Genomic DNA, 22,824 nt, shown 5'->3' with positions numbered 1-22,824 from the left:
CAGTTTCATTGCCATGTCAATTAAGTTAATGCCTTTAAATATATGTATATGAATCACAACTCTTTTCATTATACAAATGATACATATTTATTGAACAAAAATTTACAAAATACAAAACAAAAAACAAAAAGAAGAAAATAGAAAATAGCCATAACCCAACCATGCAGAGATATCTGGCATTTGTATGTATAGTTTCTGGACTTTTCATTTCATATATATTTACACATATCCCTCCTTTATCAAGATAGGCTCACTCTGAACTTAATGTTTCTGGATCTACTTTTTAAAAAAATTTATTTATTTTATTTTATTTATTTTTGGCTGCATTGGGTCTTTGTTGCTGTGTGCAGGTTTCTCTAGTTGTGGTGAGCTGGGGCTACTCTTCGTTGCGGTGCGCGGGCTTCTCATTGCGGTGGCTTCTCTTGTTGCGGAGCATGGGCTCTAGGTGTGCGGGCTTCAGTAGTTGTGGCTCGCGAGCTCTAGAGCACAGGCTCAGTAGTTGTGGCGCACGGGCTTAGTTGCTCCTCAGCATGTGGGATCTTCCAGGACCAGGGCTCGAACCTGTGTCCCCTACATTGGCAGGTGGATTCTTAACCACTGCGACACCAGGGAAGCCCTCTGGACCTACTTTAAAAAAAATATTTAAAAAGCAAATTCTAAGTGAGCATATTTTAAATTTGTTTTCAAATATGTATTCTTTGTTCCAGCTTCATAGATCATGGCAATTTTTCCTGAAAGCAGATATAGGTAAGACTTATTCTGTGAACCTCAATAACGCAAATGAGTCAAAGTTTAACTAAAAGGATTTCAGGTCAACATAAGTAAGGGCAGCGTAGCAGGGAGTCACAACACAGGTAGAATTCGAACCAGTTGGTCTCTAAGTCCCCAGCAATGAGTTCTGTGATTCTCTAACTAGAGTAAGGGAAGAGAAGAGGTATGGAGGAGGAGGCAAGAGTTTTCAAGATTTATCAGAGGTATAGGGAATTGTTTGATTGGAATGAATGCATAAATAAATTTGGAAGGCAGATCATAGGCAAACTGGGGAGTTGTGTGTTATAAGGAGGTGGGGTGGGGAGAGGAAGGATATTAAGTACATTAATCATTATCTCCTTCTCTTTGCTCTTCTTTCTCCTTCTTCTCCTGGCTTCAGCTTTTGCATCTGAATGTCCCTAGACTCCCAGACTTCTGAAGTCATCCTTTGCTTTAAATACCCATACACACTCACTTCTTCCTATAAATCAGGACAGATTAAGTTATGCTAACAGTAATGAACAACTTCCAAATCTCAATGACTTAAAACAATAAAGGTTTATATTTCATTCATGCTGCATAACATCAGGCTCAACCAGGGATCCAAGTGATAGAGCAGTCACCATCTCAAATAGTTCCCTCCATACAGGAGGGAAAGAGAGTTCTGGAGAATCAGCAATCAAATACTCATCTCTGAGATAACATATCTAATTTCTGCTTACATCTCATTGGCCAGAATTAGTCACATGATCCCACCAAACCACAGAGGGTCACAGGGTACAATGCTACCAAAGTGCTGGTAGAGAACCAGAAATACTTGGTGGGTATTACTAATGAATGTCACACCATATACCTACGGGAAATCCAATGTCAGTTTCAGATCTCTTTCTGACTTCTGTTTTCCCATAAACTTGAAAGCCCATTGTTCTGTTCAGTGTCATATTCACTTTCTAAAAACTTCTTGATATAAAATAATTAAATGTTTCACTTTTCCATATATTTCACATTGTTCTACATAGGCTCTATCCAGCCTACTGGCCCTGTAAAAGTTGGCAGCACTCCATGTGAAGATTAAGTATTTATTGCATGAATGAGTGGAATGCCACATATTTCTTAAACCTTGCTCTATGCCATGCATTAGAATTTCTCTCCAATTGTTTTAAATCGTGCACTAGGGAAGTGAGCTTTATTTCTTTTATTACCTTTATTCATACTATAGTCCATATGGAGCTCTTGGGGTGAGTAGGGCATTCCTGTATTGTAATTTAATGGCCTTACTGGCAGTGTTCTTAAGGATGTCCTCTACTGACATATTTCGTAATTCACTGAGCTCCACACTTCTCTTTTCTTACCTTCTCCTCTCTTTCCTTCACTTTCCAAGATTACAAAATATATGATATAATCAATAAATGATATAATTTATGTTTTAGTTTTCATACTGTATGCCAAAGAATTGCATTTTCCCACAATGTCTTGCTTGGAATTGAAATCCAGTCTTTTTAAAGTATAATCAGACATGAGATCTCTTAGAATGTGTTTCTCTTTCCTCTCTTCCTTTTTCTCCCCCTCGGTCCACATCCACCTGACACTTCTCCATACCTTCCTGGTCAGCTGAGGCTGAGCATGTTGAAAGGATTTTAAATGTCTTCTTCCTCTGACAGATATTTGAAACTCCACCCTAGAGTCTCTTTTTTTTACTTTAAATTTGTGGAATAGTGACATCACTAAACCACTGTGCCAGCTTAGGAGATCTTAAAGCTTGTTCAGTGCAGTCTTAGCCCAAATCAAGTGTAGACTTGTCCCTTCCTTGTCTTTAGGTGTCTAGTAGCTGCTTAGACTTATGGGCATTAGAACACTGTGGGGAAGCAGCTGAAAGGGGAGGTACTTCTGCATAAAAGCAGTCCTGCTGGGTTTTCAGCCAGTGACTGGTGGGTGCAATCAAGAGATTGGGGGCAGGGGGTGTTGGTGGTGACATTTATCCCTGAAGGCAGAGCATTGGACTGGCCAAGTCTTCTGAGCCCTTGAAAGGAATTTTCTTCAGTGTATCTTCTCTCAGCTCCTCAGACACATCCTGGGTAGTGTGTACTAGGGGGTGGGCAGGGAGTGCCTATTATCTTGGACAACTTCCAAGGTAAGTTCACAAACAAAACTCCCTCTGCTCTCCTCTCTCCTTCTCCCTCTGGTTCTCCTCTGAATTCCCACCCACACCCACTGCATCTGTTCCATACAAAACCCTCATTCTCCTCTTTTCTTCCACAGTAGAACTGAACACCCCCTCAAAACCAGAGCCCACACGATTAGGCACTGTTTTCTCTTTGCTGAATGATAGGGTTTCCAAACATTGTACAGAGGTGGGGGGAATTGCATGGGGAAATGGGAGGGGGAGAAAGAAATCCTCCACCCTAGATTGGGTTAATCCATCAAAGTAATCATTAAATGTTATGTTAAAACAAGTTGAACATTTACACCCTGTTATACTTGGAGCTTTGTTAAAATGCAGATGAACAAAGAAGGGTATCTCTTGTTCGTTATTTGACCTAAGTAAAGATTAATTTCCAACCCTTTCCTGAGAGTAATTTTCGATAAATGAGACCTAGAGGGAACTGAGTACTTTAGAGAGATGCAGAAAGCACATGGGCAGAGAATATGACCAGGAAAAGAATGGGGAAGGCTGTGACGGTTCTGCTGTAGGCTTGCACAAGTAAAGTTATATTTACTTCCTAAACCACGAACTTAAAATACTCATATAGGGCCTCCCTGGTGGCTCAGTGGTTAAGAATCCGCCTGCCACTGCAGGGGACACGGGTTCTAGCCCTGGTCCGGGAAGATCCCACATGCTGCAGAGCAACTAAGTCCACGCGCCACGACTACTGAGCCTGCGCTCTAGAGCCCGCGATCCACAGCTATGAGCCCGTGTGCCACAACTACTGAAGCCCACGCGCCTAGAGCCCGTGCTCCACAACAAGAGAAGCCACTGCAATGAGAAGCCCGCACACCGCAACGAAGAGTAGCCCCTGCTTGCTGCAGTTAGAGAAAGCCCGCACACAGCAACGAAGACCCAACGTAGCCAACAATAAATAAGTAAATTAATTAATTTTAAAAAATACTCATATAAAAAAAAAAAACTCATATAATTCCACTTTCCAGAGAAATATCATGATTTGTTCCCTCCAACTCTCTATTTATCCTATTCCCGCCGACCATGCCTATCTTCTTCGTAGTCACGCCTACCTGGTCTAGACTAGATCCTCTTTTGCACCAAACTTAAACCCTCTAATTCTGTCAGTGAACTGGGATATAATCCCCTCATCTCTCATCTGCTGTGGGTCCAAAATAGAGAGTTTTGAACCCTAACAGATTTATGCGTATCTCAGTGAGTATCCAGTAAATTCTGTACCCTCAGCCTACCCCCCACAACTGCTCCTTCCAGGAGAGATAAGATCAGTCTAAGCCTTTGATGTGCAACACAAAGATGCCTAAGGGATTCAAGGCTAACTTTAGATCAGAGCAAATCCAGATTCCAACATCAATGGCGGAACTAAGAAAGCATGAGAAATGAATATAATGGGAGCAAATGGGAAGCAGTTTGGTAGCAAGAGTAGAGACGCTAAGTAGCGAAGAATGACAAATGAGAAAGAGAAGCCAAAGCTGCCAAAAAAAATGGCTGTCAATCAACAGGAAACACCACTAGCATCAGAGCAGTGGGGTATTACCAGACAGGTTCCCCAAGGACCCTGCACAAAAGGAGAGGAAAATTTGGGGTATTTCAAGGCATGGTGACTTTTCTATGATAACTGTTACCTATGATTTCGATCATCTTCAAAGTTAGAGTGGTTCGGGGAACCTAAGGCCATATTTTAATTAACTTTATGACTATCTACCCACCCACCTTCCTCCCAAAAAATCAAGGATTTGTGGCCTGGAAAAATTTGTATTATAAGATAGCCCCAAAATGCTGGAATGTCCTAAGTCTCTGAAACTGAACTAGTTTTCTGGAAACTGATGTATTTACCTACTGACCACAATAAACCAAGGACTGCAACAGACCCCACCCAGGACAAAAGCAGACAGAGGAGAGGGTAAAGAAATGCTACATCACTGGAGACAGTTTAGAGTTTGCCAGCTGTGTACACTTTTTGTTTCAAACTTTCTATACAAGCTTGGCAATGTTTAAGGAAAACTAAAGTAACATTACCAGGGTCAAGTTCAAGATTAGTGTTTAACCCCAAACCCCATACCGCATAATTGACCTACTGCAAATAAGGTATTCAGGGTTTCTCTTAAAACTCCTACTGGTGTCTTTCTTTTGTTGTTTTGAAACCACTGCTGAATCTTCACCAAGTTAAACAAACTTCCTAAGAGAAAAGTGTCCATGACAGACAGAATAAATGATCCCCTTTCAAAGTAAGTGAATTTTAAAATGTAGATGATCATTCTATATCCTTAGTTTTGGTTGCCAATGCAAATGAGTCAGAGAATTTGTCTCAGACAGTGAGTTAATTGTGTAACTCTACAGAGGAAAATGCTATTGGAGAGTACTTGCTGACCTCACAGCTAAAAAAAAAGAAAAACCATTTAAAAGATGTGGAAACCAGATGTTTCAGACACATTTCAGCCTCTGCTCTGGGAATTTATCCTGAGCAGCCCCTAACAGGCTATTCCTTCTCTACAACTTAGATATGGTCATCTTAATTTACTTATTTGTCTTGCTGTGGGAAGAGGCTCACGGATGGGGATTCAAGAATGGAATTTTTCATAACTCCATATGGCTTGGTAAGAAACTTCACTCATGAGCTTCTTGTTGGGAAAGTCGCTTCTCTGAATTCATGGAGAAGTGAATCAAAGCTGTAAATTTTTCTCTTCTGTTCAAGGCTGATGTTTTCAAAGAAAATGCTTGGGAAAGATAGCTACTGGAATGCATATATCATTTTTTAAAAAGTGTTTCTGCCTTCTAAAATTTTAAAATAGCTTTTTATAAAGTGAACTGTTCAGTAGAAAATAGAGGTTAATATTTATACTCCATATGAAAATATGCTTTAAAATTTTCAAAGAAGGTGTGGTGGTATAGTGCAGAATGTTTCCTTAAAATAAAACCACCAATATATTATTTTGTTTTCATTTCAATGCATTTCTAGTCAGATTTCATAACAGGTAACCATAAGAGAATTACAACAGGTAAATTGGAATACACAATAATTTTATAATCATTGCTCCATGTACTCTGACCTGTAGTGTATATCATGCTTTTTCCAAACATCTTTTGACTAGTTTGACAAAGCCAGCTTGTAATATAGAAAAAAATGAAAAAAGCTTGTATTTCTGGATGCATTCTTACCACTTGATTTCTTTTGTTTGAGCTATCCATTTAAATACTTTTCTACCTCTTTTGTTAGACAAGGAAAGTTTCTTTTGTTGTTTTGTTAAATGTAAGGAATGACATAGACCTAACTGTGAATATAAACAACAGACCAAAAAAGGCTAAATAGAGAAAACCCAAAATACCCCATATAGTACTCTAAACAATGCTTTAATTCTCATGATACAAAATAATACTGCTTTATGTTCACTGTTGTGTTTGATAGTGAAAAAAATTTGAATTGCTCAAGAAGAAAACTGACAGATCCTTGTATAAAATAGAGAAATAAAGAGAAAGCAAAATTAACCTAGATTTTGATGTTATGCTTGCTAAGCAGCACATAGTTATAGAATATTTTCCCTTTCAGCATGTTTCTCTCTGGTAATAACTGCAGCCATGCGGATTTCATTAGAAAGCTCGATTGCAATGCACAGCCTTGCAGCCTCTTTTTTCAGTTTGAGCCAGTGAACAGCTTTCATGCTGAACAGTGCAATCCATTTGGCCAAGATGGGGTCTGGAATTTACTAGAGGAATGAGCAAGTCTCTTTATTTTCATTGCACACCATCAAACTTGGGAAATATACACCTATTTGTCAGAAATGACAAAGATGATCATAAAGCTAGTAAGAGTTAAACCCACATGGATAAACTGAAATGCTGTCAAATTTGCTAATGATCAAGTAATTTGGAGTTGCTGTTTTTTTTTTTTAAGTGATGTTGTATATCACCAAAATATAAACCTAGACAATAGGAGTTCTGTCCTAGAGATAGAGAGGAGCAAACACAAATGTTTGTTAATAGCATACTGCACATTTGAGGCCCGGAGTGATTACACAGTGCTTCATGCTTCAATGTGAGACAAATTATTGACCAGTCAGCCTAGCATAAAGTGTTTACAGTTGGTTAGGCCAATGCAGTAGAAGAAAACTATTTAGGGAGGGAAGAAAGTTGAATTAGAAGGCAGGAATCTGCCAGCAACTATCAAGAACAAGGCACTTTAAACTCTTGGTCTCAGTCCCATACTGGTAAAATGAGAAGTCTGAAGTAGGGGACCCCTAAGGTTTATTTTCAACTCTTGTATCCTCTAATTCCTTAGATAGTAATTTTTTAAAAGACACTTAAGGACAAGAGACTTCAACTAGTTTAAATGGATTATGAAGATCAAAAAATGTACAGATAAGCAATTCTTTTTAGCCATTGTATTGAATCCAAAAAAGGAGAAGGGAAAAGTAACATTATCATGAGCTTCTACTAGGATACAGAAGCTATGCTTATGGGTTTTATGGTTTATATATTCCAAAAAATAGCTGTCATTATTCTCATTTGATAGATGAAGAAACTGAAGCTCAGGCAGTGATTTATACAAGGTCACACAACTGGTCCACTGTAGAACCAGAAACAGAAATCAGAGCCAACATACTATTGTGTCACCACTTACTAAAAGGAAAAGGTTAATAGATTTTTCAATTTCAGTGAATGACAGCTAGAAAAATTAATAAATTATTACTTCCTCTGAAAGGTGAAATTTTTTAGATTAGGACTCATTGTACAAAGGACCATCTTAGTAGTTTAAAATTCTGAATTGGGAAATACTTTAAAATAAATGTGTGCTTAAACCTGTCAAGTACACATGCCAAGTGTACTCAACTTGTTCATAAGGCAAAATAATGGGAAGTTTGGGTCTCTTTCAGGAACAGTGTGGAATATTAATATTATTTAATAAACTAAAAATTATAGCATAGATATTTCTGCTATTTAAGTTACTACCTTATTACTAGACAAGTTTAAGAGGTACCAAAAGCTTAAGAAAAACTACCAGGAAGAAAACTTAAAATTATTTTTAAAAATTTTTCTGTTAATTTATTTTTTTCCTGCAAACATCTGTTAAAAGAAAAACTGAAGCATACTTAAATTTTTGAGTTTATCTGAGCAAAAATCCATTTGAATTTGGCAGCATCCAATCTAACAGATAGAAAGGAGCTCCGAGGAGTGGTACAAAATGCAAGACTTTCATAGGCAGAAGGGAGCAGGCAGAAGGAAGTTTTACTAGGGGAAAAAGCAGGTTGGTTATGGCAAGGTTACTTTCCTTCAGGGGATGGCAGGGGTCTATCAGGCAGATGACCTAACTGGTGGTGATCAGGAGATTTCTGACTGACTGGTTTAAGATTCCATTTCTGGGTGAGCCGAAACCATACTTAAGTCTTGGTTTGGTGATGTGGGGCTTAGCATAAGGGACTCCATTTGGAGCTTGCTGTCGTGTTTTTAGTACATCATATTTTTATTTCTGGAGTAAAATATCACGGAAATCTTAGTTTGAGAAACCTTGGCAGACAAAATAATTCCTACAAAATTTTTTTTCAAATAAAGATCTTTTAGAGAACAGATACAGTTTTAACACTTTTAAAAAGTAACAATAGGGCTTCCCTCGTGGCGCAGTGGTTGAGAATCTGCCTGCCAATGCAGGGGACACGGGTTCGAGCCCTGGTCTGGGAAGATCCCACATGCCGTGGAGCGACTAGGCCCGTGAGCCACAATTGCTGAGCCTGTGCGTCTGGAGCCTGTGCTCCGCAACAAGAGAGGCCGCGATACTGAGAGACCCGCACACCGCGATGAAAAGCGGCCCCCACTTGCCGCAACTAGAGAAAGCCCTCGCACAGAAACGAAGACCCAACACAGCCATAAATAAATAAATAAATAAATAAATAAAATTTAAAAAAAAAAGTAACAATAATCTCCATCACAATACCTTAGTAAGCACTACATGTCTCCTTCTCTACTAGAAGCCTTAGTACCCCTGTATTTCAAAATAGATGTACTTGCATTGCCCACTAGTGCTTGAGTTGCTTGAGAATAGGGCTTGATCCCCAGCACCTATCAAAGTACCTCATGGTATATTCTTAAAACAACCAAATTGGAAACGAGTAAAAGCTTAGTTAATGAGGTGACTCTCAAAGGGGAAAATGACTGATGTTCCTTGTGTTCTCTGACCTATAAGTATCAGATGCACTAAGGTACTGTGTATTAATGACAGGCTTTTTCCATATAAGGTATAAGAGCAGTATCCCATGGAGTCCAGAAAGATGCCAAGCAGCATCTCCTATTGAACTGTGGCATTGTCAACTTCAGCTTGGGGAAGAGAGTAAAGAACAGTATTTCTAATACTGCTGGATTCATATCTTGCTGCATGCCAAGAAACATACGTTCTCGTTGGAAATGGTCTTGATGGTGGCTGATTGCACAGGTCAGGGGACAAAGACTTAACAATAATCTGACAGTCAACATAGAACTATTAGAGCTATGTTATGATTATTGTCTTGGGAATCTTTTCACATTGTTTCTATGGCAAAATGCACTCCAAACTCAAAACAATCATTTTAAACAGTGATCTAGTGGGAGACAGCTCATGTATGACTTAACACTATCTAAAATACGTTGGGAACAAATGTGAACCGAAAAAGACAAACCAGCTAAAGAACTTAGGAACTGGTAGTTAGGTGTGTCCCACTTTTTCTCTGCTGTATTTAAATCTATTTTTCTTTTCTTCAATGTAATATTTGCTTGCTTTGGATTCCTTTAAACTTTTCCTCAGTTTTTGATTTGTTTACTAAATTCTCAATTATATTGCATTAGTCATTTCCCTCAAATGGCTATTTTGGCTTACTTTTCTCCTTCATTGTGAGCCAATTTTCATTGGTTTCTTTTGCCTTCAACTCCTTTTCTTTTCCTACTGCTTACCTTTCTAAGTTTTTAAAACAAAGCCAAAAAAAAAGTTAAAACTCTATCACCTTTGGATAATGCAGAAATACAATGTTGTGTTAAAACTTTCTTTCAGGTTTTCAGTTCAAAAAATAATTTAGCCTCAAGTTTCTATCTATGTCCCCCCAAATTCCCCTCATTCATATTTTTTTTCCAAAGCTTTCTAACAATGAAAACTTAGCCACTCAAGGCAGCTGACCCAGGGAACCCTTTGGCAGGAACAATAGCTGATGTAATCTTCCAGCTGAGGCCACAAAATTTCCCTTGTTCCACAAGAATGGATAATAGTGCATTGACGACATTTTGTGAATTCACAGAACAAGCAGCAGGCGTGTACCACAGAGAAGCGCGGTCTGGCAAGTACAAGCTCACCTACGCAGAAGCGAAGGCGGTGTGTGAATATGAAGGTGGCCATCTTGCCACCTACAAGCAGTTAGAAGCAGCCAGAAAAATTGGTAATGGCTTTGACAATAATCTTCTTTTTCACCCTTGGAAAAAAAAATTTCCACCTTTCCTGCAACCCCTTATTAAGACTTTTCTCTCCACCCCTGCTAATAGTTCCTCTGGCTTCTCCTATCTTCTCTGCCTAGAGCTGGTAGATAATTCCTACTACTAGTAACTTAGTTGGGGTCACACCCCATTGGGAGCTGATAAATAAACATCAAAAGAAAATGAAGACATCATTATCTCGATATCATTTAAACTCCTCATTAATTTTAATGCCATTGCTATTCATTTTTAATATCATTCTATCTCTTCTTGACGTCTGTGTGTCATTTTCCTCAGCTGTTAAATGGTGCTACTATGTTGTGTCTTACAAAGAAATTTACTTGGTAGAAGAAATAGTGAATTTAGTGGATTTTTTTTTCAATTATTTTCAATTTTTTCCTTTTCTTTTTTTTACATTAAGTGGGAGAATGCATTTGTACTTTAGGATCAAAAGCCATGAGGAAAAGTAGGATAAGCAAGTTGTAAGGAGGCAGATGAAAGAAACTGGGAAGATGATGTCAGGACACCTGGTGAAAACCCAGTAATTAACAAATGCTGTTTGCTTCTTTATATTAAAAAAACCGGGCTGCTACTGTCTCTCCTGGACTTTCAGGAGAATCCAAAAGGCCACCCCAATTCAGAATTTTCTTCTCCACTTAAGATATCCCTTTGCTGATAGGAACATACCTGGCAAAGCTCATACTATTATTATACATTACCCAAGACAAAAATAAAGGTGTTCTCGAAAATGCCCCAAAGTCTCCCCAGATGACTGCTCAGTCTATACCCTTAGGGCTCTGTGTGACGCAGTAAATGGAATGATGTATACAAAGGCCAGAGACATTACTAGCCATGGGGGACTTGTATACAAAGGCCAGAGACATTACTAGCCATGGGGGACTTGTAGTCAAATCGTTCTTGGATGGCATTGGCAAATATTAAAACAGCCTCCAAAGTTGAGTAAGGAAAACAAGGCTGAGGCTTTGTTTGAAATGTATGAGTACTCTTATCCCTATTCAAAGTTTTTAAATATTAGTGATATCTTAATTGATCCTGAAGGAGAAATTATCATCTGAAAAAAATTTTTTCAGTATTGACGGTAATTCCAGAAATTAACCAGAAATTAACTCATGGCACTAGCTCGGTCATTTGTGAAAAGAAGCCAGCTCTGAAATTGGATTGTTTTCATATCCATGGTATTATTATTTCCTAGTCCATCTGCTTCTTTTTTTTTTCTCCAAGTAAGATGTCATTTTCTAGTAAAAATCAGATGTTACAAGAACTTTTATATATATTCAAACTTTATTTTTTAAGAAAACAGTTCTTCCCCTTTTATATGAACTGGATTTGGGCAGTTAAGACACTGTCCCTGTTGCAAGGGGCCATCTTAGTTGAGATGACCTTCACTCAGCTGAGGGAATAACCAGTTAAGCCATTACCCTTCCATTCTCTTGCAGGATTTCATATCTGTGCTGCTGGGTGGATGGCCAAGGGCAGAGTTGGATACCCCATTGTGAAGCCGGGGCCCAACTGTGGATTTGGAAAAACTGGTATTATTGATTACGGAGTCCGTCTGAACAGAAGTGAAAGATGGGATGCTTATTGCTACAACCCACATGGTTTGTCAAAAACAATAATTTTATACTATATAAAAACAGGTACAGGTTACTAAGAGGTTAGTAAAAAGAAAAGACTTCTTCTTCCAGAGAGAGAGCAATTTAGTAACGATAATTATTAATAACAACTACCATTCATAGAATGATTATGCTGTGCCACACACTGACTTATGTCTCTTCATCCACACTGTCACTTTATTGTTATACCCAATTTAGAATTCAGGAAACTAAAGTTCAAGAGCTTAAGTAACTTTCAGACAGCCAGTAATTAGTAGGCAGGTGAGATCAAGACAATTCTTTTCTGTGCCAGGGAACTTCCTGATTACAAAGGAAAAAAAAAAAAAAAGATTACAAACTTGTCACAGTTAATTAGCTAAAACTATGAAGTAGTACTACCAAATGTTAACTGTTCAAAATTATCCCTTTAATAGAATGAGAAAAGGAGACAGAATAAACAAAGTTTTTCCCTAATTTCTTTTTGGGCACAAATTCTTAAACTTCCAAACTAAGCAACCCTCACTCTGTGGTTTGTTTTAACAAATATATACTGGATATGCTAGTTATTATTGTAAGTACCTGTTTATTCATATTCTTTTTCCACGGTTGATTGCAGCTAGGAAAACTTTAGAGAGAAAATTAACACATTATAATTACTATAAACAGTAATTCTTGGTCCATGCTGTTGGAGAAAAAAGTAGACTGTTGTTTTGGGATATATTTCCCCCAGGATAATATTACAAAGTGTTACAACATGTTACAAAGTATTTCCCACATATATGATCATAAACATCCTCAGGTGGTGTCCCATTTGGATCTACCTTAGAGAATGTCCATGACAAAGTAGGAGATTACAGTGAAGTTCTAGCATATTATTATAGAATTTATTATTTAATAATATTATTAAATAATAATATTAACCATTGGAGAACAGTTTCTCACATTTGCAACTAACCTATACCTCACAATAATGTATACTCCAAGTAGAAAAGAATTTTTCCTAGAGCTGTCACCTATTCCCACTTGAGACAAAATATGAATAAATGGGGGGGTGGGATGAATTGGGAGATTGGGATTGACATATATACACTAATATGCATAAAATAGATAACTAATAAGAACCTGCTGTATAAAAAAATAAATAAAATTCAAAAAATATGAATAACGTGCATTCATATAGACTATAAGTTTCAAATCACTTTGACATACTTTAAGCCTATAGTATACTATATTTAGTCCTATATTTAGTCATTGTTAATAATTCATATATCTTCTTTTCCTCTCTTTCTCTCTTCCTCTCTTCCTTTTTCTTAAATATATTTATACAAGCAACTCTCTTTTTACTCTTAAGAGTAACTTCTATTTCCAAATATATTATCTGATTCTTTTGCTTGATAAACTTCAGGATCTCTGAGCACCTACTCAATCATTTCCAAAGGTCAAAGTCTAAGGAAGATGTAGAAGTACAAATGGAAAGATTCTTACAGTATTTCATTGCCCTTTTATAAGAATGCCACCTTAACTTACAAATTTTTATAAGCTGCTTTTGTTTCTCATAGAGGCTGAATGCTTTTTACTCTGGGAATATGTGTACAGAATCCTGGGAGACGTGTGCTTACTCAAGTCTCAGCTTACTTTTGGATTCAGTGATATACTGATTATTTAGGATGTGGTCAACCTGAAGGGGACTGGGGGCCACCTGAACTAGCAATGGGAGAACAGTTCCTTGAAAAATAATTGGAATGAAAAAAATCATAATGGTATCAGAAAAATAAAGCAATGATTATTAATTAATCAATATCACCAAGTTAGAGTTGATTGAAGCAAGGAAGAATAGGGTCATTCAGAAGTGTTCAAAAGTCAGCTTGCTCATTCAAGTTCTGAATGTGTGGCATGATGCCGACTGCCTCCTGTATGAATACTTCTTAACCAACTAGCTGTCAGTCCTCAGGGACCCAGCCTGCTTTATAAATCTGTCATTTTCTAAATAAGCAAGAGATGAGGCAATAATTATATGTAACATGAAATATAGAGCTGAATACATATAGCTAAATATAAAAACAAATTAGTTCAATATTTGAATTTTTTTCCTAATCTAATGATATATACATCAAAGATAGGATGCTATGGGACAGAGAAAATCACTCCCAAAGCGGGCACTGTACATGCTTATGTGCACATATAAACTATGTATTATATATTATTTAATAATACAATAAGAATAGCTTACACTTTGCATAATACTCTTAAGCTATCCTTTGTATTTTATCCTCAGAATAGTCCTGTGAGGGAGGTAACAGGAGAGGCATGACTATATTTATTTTACCAATGAAGAAACAGAGGTATAGACTGAACGCAGAGCTCAAACTAGATCCCTGACCCTCTTTTGTCACTTCCTTGCCTTTCTAAGAGCCTATTCTGCCCTGGGGTGATAAGCTTCCTTTACTTCTATGGTGTTAAGGATTCTAACACAATTTTTTATTGTAATAGTTATTTTAAAGGAGAATATTCTTGTAAAAAACTTCTAATTGGGGAATTCTCTGGCGGTCCAGTGGTTAGGACTCGGCGCTTTCACTGCCAAGGGCACAGGTTGGATCCCTGGTCAGGGAACTAAGATACTGCGAGCTGCATGGCGTAGCCAAAAAAAAAAAAAAGAAACCCTCTAATTGATATAATAAAAAATACCTTTGAATGCTATCCAGAGTCACCACTACCATCACCACCACTCAGATTATTTTTGAGTTTCCAGTTTGTATCTTTTTTTCAAGACACTAGACATTTAGGTGATATGGAATTTAACTGGGGCCCTTCCACAGCTTTCTCTCTAGGCATACTGTAAAATCACTGTTCTGGCAGAGATTGTTTGTTCTTATAACAGGTTATGGGACAGGACAGAAATCTGTGAAATGGTAAATGACTTGAAAAAACCAACATGGATATCTTCACCAAATCCTCAAATAGTATGAGGATTAAGGTGCTAATTTAAACCAGTAAAAGGAGTATAGAATGATTATAAATTATTCCTTTTAACTGGATTAGAGTGACCTTCAAATTCCCTACGTGATCTTCATATTCTATAATGATTTTCCAGACAGAATTTATTGGACTCATTATTCTAAGTGTCTGAGTCCCTGAAGACACAGTGGTGACACCACAGAACAAAATCCCTGTCATCTTGATTGGGCTGTTGGTAATATGGGCATATATATTTGTCAAAACACATTTAAGTGTACACATAAGACATGCATCCTATGCTTAAAATGTAAACAGAGCAAAAATGTCAACAGGAGCACAATTATTATTCCTTCTTGCTGTTTTACTTTTAAAAAAACTCACAAGTGGGGACTTCCCTGGTGGCGCAGTGGTTAAGAATCTCCTTGCCAATGCAGGGGACACAGGTTCGAGCCCTGGTCCTCGAAGATCCCACATGCCACGAAGCAATTAAGCCCATGTGCCACAACTACTGAGCCTGTGCTCTAGAGCCCGCATGCCACAACTACTGAAGCCCACACGCTTAGAGCCCGTGCTCCGCAACGAGAAGCCACCCCAAGGAGAAGCCCACGCACCGCAGCAAAGAATAGCCCCCCGCTCGCTGCAACTAGAGAAAGCCCGCGTGCAGCAACAAAGACCCAACACAGCCAAAAATAAATTAATTTTTAAAAAGTTAGGACAAAAAAAAATTCACAAGTGGTCTATGTTCATTTTAGAGAATTTAGCAACTATTAATGAAAAAACATTCTTTAGCTACAGTTACACACGATATACTATGGATGCTATATATTAAATCATTTTATTTTTATTTCATAAAAAGTACTAAATAGATGGACACTAAGAAATGAGTATCATTTTTTAAGTAGGAATCATTTTTTTAAAATGCTTTATCATTTTTTTTTTCTCATTTCAGCAAAGGAGTGTGGTGGTGTCTTCACAGATCCAAAGCAAATTTTTAAATCTCCAGGCTTCCCAAATGAGTATGATGATAACCAAATCTGCTACTGGCACATTAGACTCAAGTATGGTCAGCGTATTCACCTGAGTTTTTTGGACTTTGACCTTGAAGATGACCCAGCTTGCTTGGCTGACTATGTTGAAATATATGACAGTTACGATGATGTCCATGGCTTTGTGGGCAGGTATGTATTGTTTCTCCATACAGGAAGCTAATGAACATCCGATATTTTGCATGATGTTTCTTTTATTTCTTTCCAACTGTCCCTACAACACTGATTTTCCAGTTTATCTATTCTCCTGCAACAGAGTATCTTTTTTTTTTAATTAATTTATTCATTTATTTATTTTTGGCTGAGTTGGGTCTTCGTTGCTGCACGTGGGCTTTCTCTGGTTGCGGCGAGCTGGGCTACTCTTCGTTGTGGTGTGCGGGCTTCTTATTGGGGTGGCTTCTCTTTGTTGTGGACCACAGGATCTAGGAGTGGGGGCTTCAGTAGTTGTGGCTCGCAGGCTCTAGAGCGCAGGCTCAGTAGTTGTGGCGCATGGGCTTAGGTGCTCCGTGACATGTGGGATCTTCCCGGACCAGGGCTCGAACCCATGTCCCCTGCATTGGCAGGTGGATTCTTAACCACTGCATCACCATGGAAGTCCCTGGCATTCTGACTTGCTCTATTTTTCCTCCACATCATAAAAAAATTATCACAATACTTCTCCAACTAAAAACAACAAACCTACGTTGAGTTGCAATTTCTAAGCAGTGCTTAAGCTGAGATACTTCATATTTCAATGTTTTAACCCCTCTTCTCTCTTACAAATTCAAGTAAAAATAAATAAATATAACAATAAAATGTTGTAAAATAATAGAAAAATGAGCCATTACTTAGGGGAAATAAAGTACGTCAATTATCAGTAAGAGCCACTTGCAATAGCTATATAATAATCATTCATGTGACCTCTCTTTTTAAAAAATTCTCTTTCAGATACTGTGGAGATGAGCTTCCAGAAGACATCATTAGTACAGGTAATGGCTCTAAATTGAAGAACAAAACTATGATTTGCTTTCTCAGTATCAGTGAAAATGAAGGACCCAGTAGTTATTACTATATAGTTTTTAAAGTTGAGAGAGCTGAAGACAGATATAGCTTGCTAGCTTGTAAAAGGCAAAGAAGTGCTTATTTATACTTAAAGACTTTTATCAACTCCTTGCACTAAAAATGTGTACTCTCTGGTTATTTGCAGGAAATGCAGTCTGAGATAGTCTTGAATCTGCAAATCCATAAATACTGCTATAGCTTATAATTCCCATAAAATGTGGTAATAAAAGGTCCAAACTTTTCATTGATAAAGGATTGAAGTAATTTGTAAAGTTGTTAAAATACTTTCTATCACTGAAAAAATTTTTACAGCATATTTATTGCATTTTCACATTAGTACAGCAATCCCCAGAGAGTCTTGTGAAGAACACAGTTCTGTTAGATGTTTTTAATAGATATTACATGAGAAAAGGGCTCTAAGGTCAAGTAAATTTGGGAAATATTGGATTAAACAATGTGAAACAGCTTTCTTTATTAGAAGATGTCAGAGAACTTTTACTATGCTAATTATGCATAGTAAATCTAAAAAGGCTAGCTATAGTAGGCAGTGTTTTCCAAATATTTTTCCTCTTGCTAATTATTTTGTGTGACTTTGTTCCTTGAAATGTACCCCAAGAAAGGTCCCTGTAGCAGCATACATTTATCTCAATAAGCAATACCATTGCTATTGCCTCAAACTGCTACTTTCTAAGAACTTTTACTTTCTTAGATGTCTTCATTTTCCTTTTTATTTTCATCACCAGCACCAGTAATTGGCATTCTTTTTTTGTTTTTATTTTTTATTTATTTATTTATTTATTTATTTTTGGCTGCATTGGGTCTTTGTTGCTGCACGTGGGCTTTCTCTAGTTGCCACGAGCTGGGCTACTCTTTGTTGTGGTGCGCGGGCTTCTTATTGCGGTGGCTTCTCTTTGTTGTGGAGCACAGGCTCTAGGCACGCTGGCTTCAGTAGTTGTGGCACATGGGCTCAGTAGTTGTGGCTTGCGGGCTCTAGAGCACAAGCTCAGTAGTTGTGGCGCATGGGCTTAGCTGCTCCGTGACATGGGGGATCTTCCCGGACCAGGGCCCGAACCTGTGTCTCCTGCATTGGCAGGCGGATTCTTAACCACTGCACCACCAGGGAAGTCCCTGGCATTCTGACTTGCTCTATTTTTCCTCCACATCATAAAAAAATTATCACAATACTTCTCTAACTAAAAACAACAAACCTACATTGAGTTGCAATTTCTAAGCAGTCCTTAAGCTGAGATACTACTAGCTAAAATTAGTCCCACACCCTAGCTTTGCAGTGCACGCAATTCTCATTTATGAATCATTACAAGAGATGGAAATTCTTGTTCAGTCTTGGAATGATTAATGCTTAAAATTTATTAATTCATTACTCTGTCATAGTCTCCCTAGGAAGAGTAATCTGTTAAACTTTTTATTTATCTCTTATTCTTTACTTGAGAACATATTTTATGTTAACAGAAAACTAAAAGAAGACATTTTATGAGATGTAGGAGGTAGTTGGGGGGTGAGAATCTTATTAAAAAAAAAACAAACAAAATGAAACAGAGGGAGAGTCAAAAAGAAGGCTGAAACTTAATATTTTTCTTGTTTTGTTTAAAACAGACAAAACTTACTCCAAATATAACACCAAATCAGTGTTTTTCTTGCACAACTGCAAGGAACTAAAAAAAGAAAAACCCACACAATTTATTACTCAAAGAGAAACAAATCAACAGAAAAGAGCATAGTTAAATAAAAAGCCAAAGATTTAGCAAAACAGCGGGAAGAATACATTGATACAAAGTAATAGAAAAAGAAGATATAAAATATGTTTAAAGTATTATCCTATCAGTCAAGCATAATGCTGTTAACATTTTGATTTAGTTTTCTTCTTAAATATATACTTACTCACCCCTGGATATTTATATTGAAAAACAAAAACAGAAAATAAACTAAAAATTACCCATTACTGTACCACTTTAAAAAAAGGTATATAAAGAAAGAATGTGCCCACCCTTCTCATCTCTCCCCACCCAAGAAAGGCATTGGATAACTATGTGGTGACCATCCTTCCAGATGTCTTCCTGTATAATACAAACATTATATATCAATACATGGAGACCATGGAGCTATTTTCAAGTCAGAGTATAATATTTAGATCATTCTAATTCTTTTTAATGACTACCTAATAGGTACCATAATTTGTCATATACCCATATTTAACATCCTGAAGGTGGTTGTTTCAGATTTTTTTTTCTTTTGCTATTGAACATTTCACTAGACGTTTTTAAACCTCTATTTTGTAGTGCTATTTTATTTTTAAAAAGTAAATTTCTAGAAGTGAAATGTTGGGGTCATAGGTGATGTGCACTTAGATGTGGATAGATGTCACCAAATTAGCACTAGCCCTACAGTGGCAATTTGTATTTTAACCAGTTGAGTAATCTGAAAAAAAAAATTCTGGGGGGGCTTCCCCTGGTCGTGCAGTGGTTGAGAATCTGCCTGCCAATGCAGGGGACACGGGTTCGAGCCCTGGTCTGGGAGGATCCCACATGCCACGGAGCAACTAGGCCCGTGAGCCACAACTACTGAGCCTGCACGTCTGGAGCCTGTGCTCCGCAACAAGAGAGGCCGCGATAGTGAGAGGCCTGCGCACCGCGATGAAGAGTGGCCCCCGCTTGCCACAACTAGAGAAAGCCCTTGCACAGAAACGAAGACCCAACACAGCTAAAAATAAATAAATTAATTAAAGAAAAAAAAATTTTTTTTTTTTTAATTTAAACAACTCTTTCAAGTTTGAGAAAAGTACAGTGGACCACAGCATGAACTCTGAACTCAAACCTGGTTCTGCCACTTATAACCCTGTGGCCTTGGGCAAGCTACTCAGGTTTTCTGTGCCTCAATTTCATCTATAAAAATGACTATTTTAATAGTATCCACCTCATAGTGTTGCTTTGGAAAATAAGATGAAAGGCACTTAAAGCTGTGCCTTTCATCTTATATATATATATGGGGTTTTTGTAATGAATTCTGGATTTGTGATCTGGATTAAGAAGGTCATTCCCTCCTGAAAAAGAAAAATATTCCTATATTTATTTTATACAATAACGTTTTCCCTTTTTGTTTTTGGTACATTTTGGTCTTTAATGCAGGTAAAATGTAGTTAGGTGCTTTGTGTAAAGGGATCTAGCTTTGTGGGCTTTTTTTTTTTTTTTTTTTTAACAAATGCAAGGCTTGTTGCCATCATTTAGTAAATAATCCATCCATATCTTAATGGTTTGAACTGCCTGCCATTCTCCTGTAATTCTATGGATGTTCCTTCTACAAAGAATCCCTTTGAAAACAGAATAGACAAAATTTCCTCTAGGACAGATTGGAGAGCCACAGGAAAAAATATGACAGTCCTGGTCCCAGTTGGCAGTGAAACTACAGACTCTACAGCTTGAGAATCTAGTTCTGAATTCTGGGAGTCTTGTTCATGAATTTTTATATTCTCCTATGAGAATGAGTCTTTGAATTGTCAGCCAAATTGAAGGAGAGTAACATCTTGGTTCTTTTGCATCCTCCTCCTCCCCAGGAAATGTCATGACCCTGAAGTTTCTAAGTGATGCTTCAGTGACAGCAGGAGGTTTCCAAATCAAATATGTTGCAGTGGATCCTCTATCCAAATCCAGTCAAGGAAAGAATACAAGTACTACTTCTCCTGGAAATAAAAACTTTTTAGCTGGAAGATTTAGCCATCTATAAAGCAAAGAAAGACATTCCATATTTATGTTTCTATCTTTTGGAGCCCCTTTGATCTCACTTTTATATTATTATTATTATTATTAACATTTATTTATTATTTTTCTAAATGTGAAAGCAATACCTGATAATTTGGGAAAAATTGGAAAATAAAGAAAACTTTAAATGAGAGAATAAAATCTCCCATAATACCACTGCATAAAAATAACAAGCATTAACATTCATATATTTTTCTTTTAGTCATTTTTTGATTTGTGGTATATGTATATATGTATCTATATGTATTTGTATTTCAAATTTTGGAATGCTGCTCTATGTACAATTTGATATCTTGGATTTTTTACCATTGAACTTTATGGTGTACACGTTTTCCCCTATCATTGAGTATTCCGCAAAAACATGATTTTGAACATGATTTCATTTACGGTATTCTGTAAACTGTCCATGCTACGATTGTTCCATACTTTATGTAAACCTGTCTCTATTGTGGGAATTATAGGTAGTTTTCATAAATATTGTTTCAATAAACATCCTTGGACATATATGTATTTGTACAGCTCTCTAATTATTTGGGATAGGGTCCTAGAGGTAGAATTACTGAGTCAGAGATTAATTAAAATAAAAAAATGTTTTTGAGGGAGATAAGCTGGACTTTATGACACTAATGGGGTGGGTGGTGGGCTGGATGGCTGGTGGGCTGCACTACTCACTCAGCAGACAAAGGCATCCTCTAGGGAAGCGAGAAAGTGAATGGACTAGGAAAATGGCAGGTCATTAACCAGCAGCACTAAGGGTCCATTTGAACTTTGTGGTATGGACTTTAAAAGGAAATTGGTCAGCGAGTCTCTTTTCCTCTGGCCATGTTCAGCTACACGGGACAAAGACAGATTAGTGAGAGAGCAGTAGTCAGCAGGGTCAGTTTTGCCAAGTGAGTATGATAAGACAGGGGCAAGGGAGTAGAGGATATGGGTAAGAAGGGATTGCAATGATAACCCAAGGAATTTAGTTTGATAAGGGGTGAAGAGAGGACAGTAAGGAAACGAGGGACAGTAACAAAGTGGTGCGCTCAAAGAATTGTCAAATCAGAGTATGAAAGGGGACGCACTGGAGTTAGTAGGTAGTGGTCAGAGAATGAGATATTAAATATAACCTTTTGTGGCAGGCAGAAGAGTGTTCCTTCCCAGGATGTCTGCATCCTAATCCCCAAAACCTGTGAATATGTTACCTTATGTGACAAAAGGGACTTTGCACAAGTGATTAAGTTAAGGACCTTAAAATGGGATATTATCCTGGATTGTCCAGGTGGGCCCAATGTGATCACAGGGGTCCTTAAAAGTGGATGAGGGAGGCTTAAGAAAAAGAGAGTCAGAAAAAAGATGTGACAAGAGAAGCAAAGTCAGAAAGATGCAACATTGATGGCTTTGAAGATGGAGGAAAGGTGCCATGAGCCAAGGATTGTGGGTGGCTTTTGGAAGCTGGAAAAGGCAAAGAGATTCTCCCCTAGAACTTCCAGACGGAATGCATCCCTGCTGACTCATTGATTTTAGCTCAGAGAGTCCCATTGGACTTCTGAACTACAGAACTGTAAGATAATAAATTCATGTTGTTTTAAGCTACTATGTATGTTACAATTTGGGGGGAGCAGTGATATAAAGGTAATACACCTTTTAATCAGTTTCATGCAGGGTTAGACTTAGGAATAAAAGTCTAATTCTAGATGACAAAGCATAAACAAGAAGAAGCTGTAAACAGAAGATAGCTATTTTCTAAACTCAGAGAAATTAATTTAGGTGAATATTATTTAAGGCTAGTATAACATTTCTCTGTTCATATGTTTTCCTGCCTACATCTGAACTTTTTTTACTTCCTTGATCATGAATTTTTTTTTTTTCACTTTTTTTTTTTACTCTTTTCCTCCCACCCATAGTCTTTTTGGTCATTTCCCCCCCCCCAGTTTTTAAAAATTGAAGTGTAATTGACTTACAATATTATATTAGTTTCAGGTGTACAATATTGTGATTTGATATTTTTGTGATTTGATATTTTTATACATTACAAAATGATTACCATTTTAAGTCTAGTT

General features: G+C 37.4%; 2 protein-coding genes across 3 annotated transcripts in view; one reads left to right on the top strand and one right to left on the bottom strand.

Annotated features, from left to right (window-relative positions):
- The window catches only part of LOC137765377 (RNA-binding protein 43-like), a 149,495-nt gene that overhangs the window by 104,326 nt on the left and 22,345 nt on the right, over positions 1-22,824 (bottom strand). The window lies entirely within an intron of this gene.
- Positions 5,351-20,980, top strand: TNFAIP6 (TNF alpha induced protein 6). Its single transcript, XM_068543988.1, has 6 exons — positions 5,351-5,523; positions 10,180-10,317; positions 11,809-11,970; positions 15,869-16,097; positions 16,893-16,933; positions 20,575-20,980. The coding sequence occupies exons 1-6, from the start codon at positions 5,430-5,432 to the stop codon at positions 20,742-20,744; spliced, it is 834 nt and encodes a 277-aa protein (XP_068400089.1). The 5' UTR covers positions 5,351-5,429; the 3' UTR covers positions 20,745-20,980.

This window comes from Eschrichtius robustus, chromosome 5 (assembly GCF_028021215.1).
Source record: "Eschrichtius robustus isolate mEscRob2 chromosome 5, mEscRob2.pri, whole genome shotgun sequence".
Lineage (NCBI taxonomy): Eukaryota > Metazoa > Chordata > Mammalia > Artiodactyla > Eschrichtiidae > Eschrichtius > Eschrichtius robustus.
Note: the sequence above shows the minus strand (reverse complement) of the source record. Positions and strands in the feature narration are given on the sequence as shown.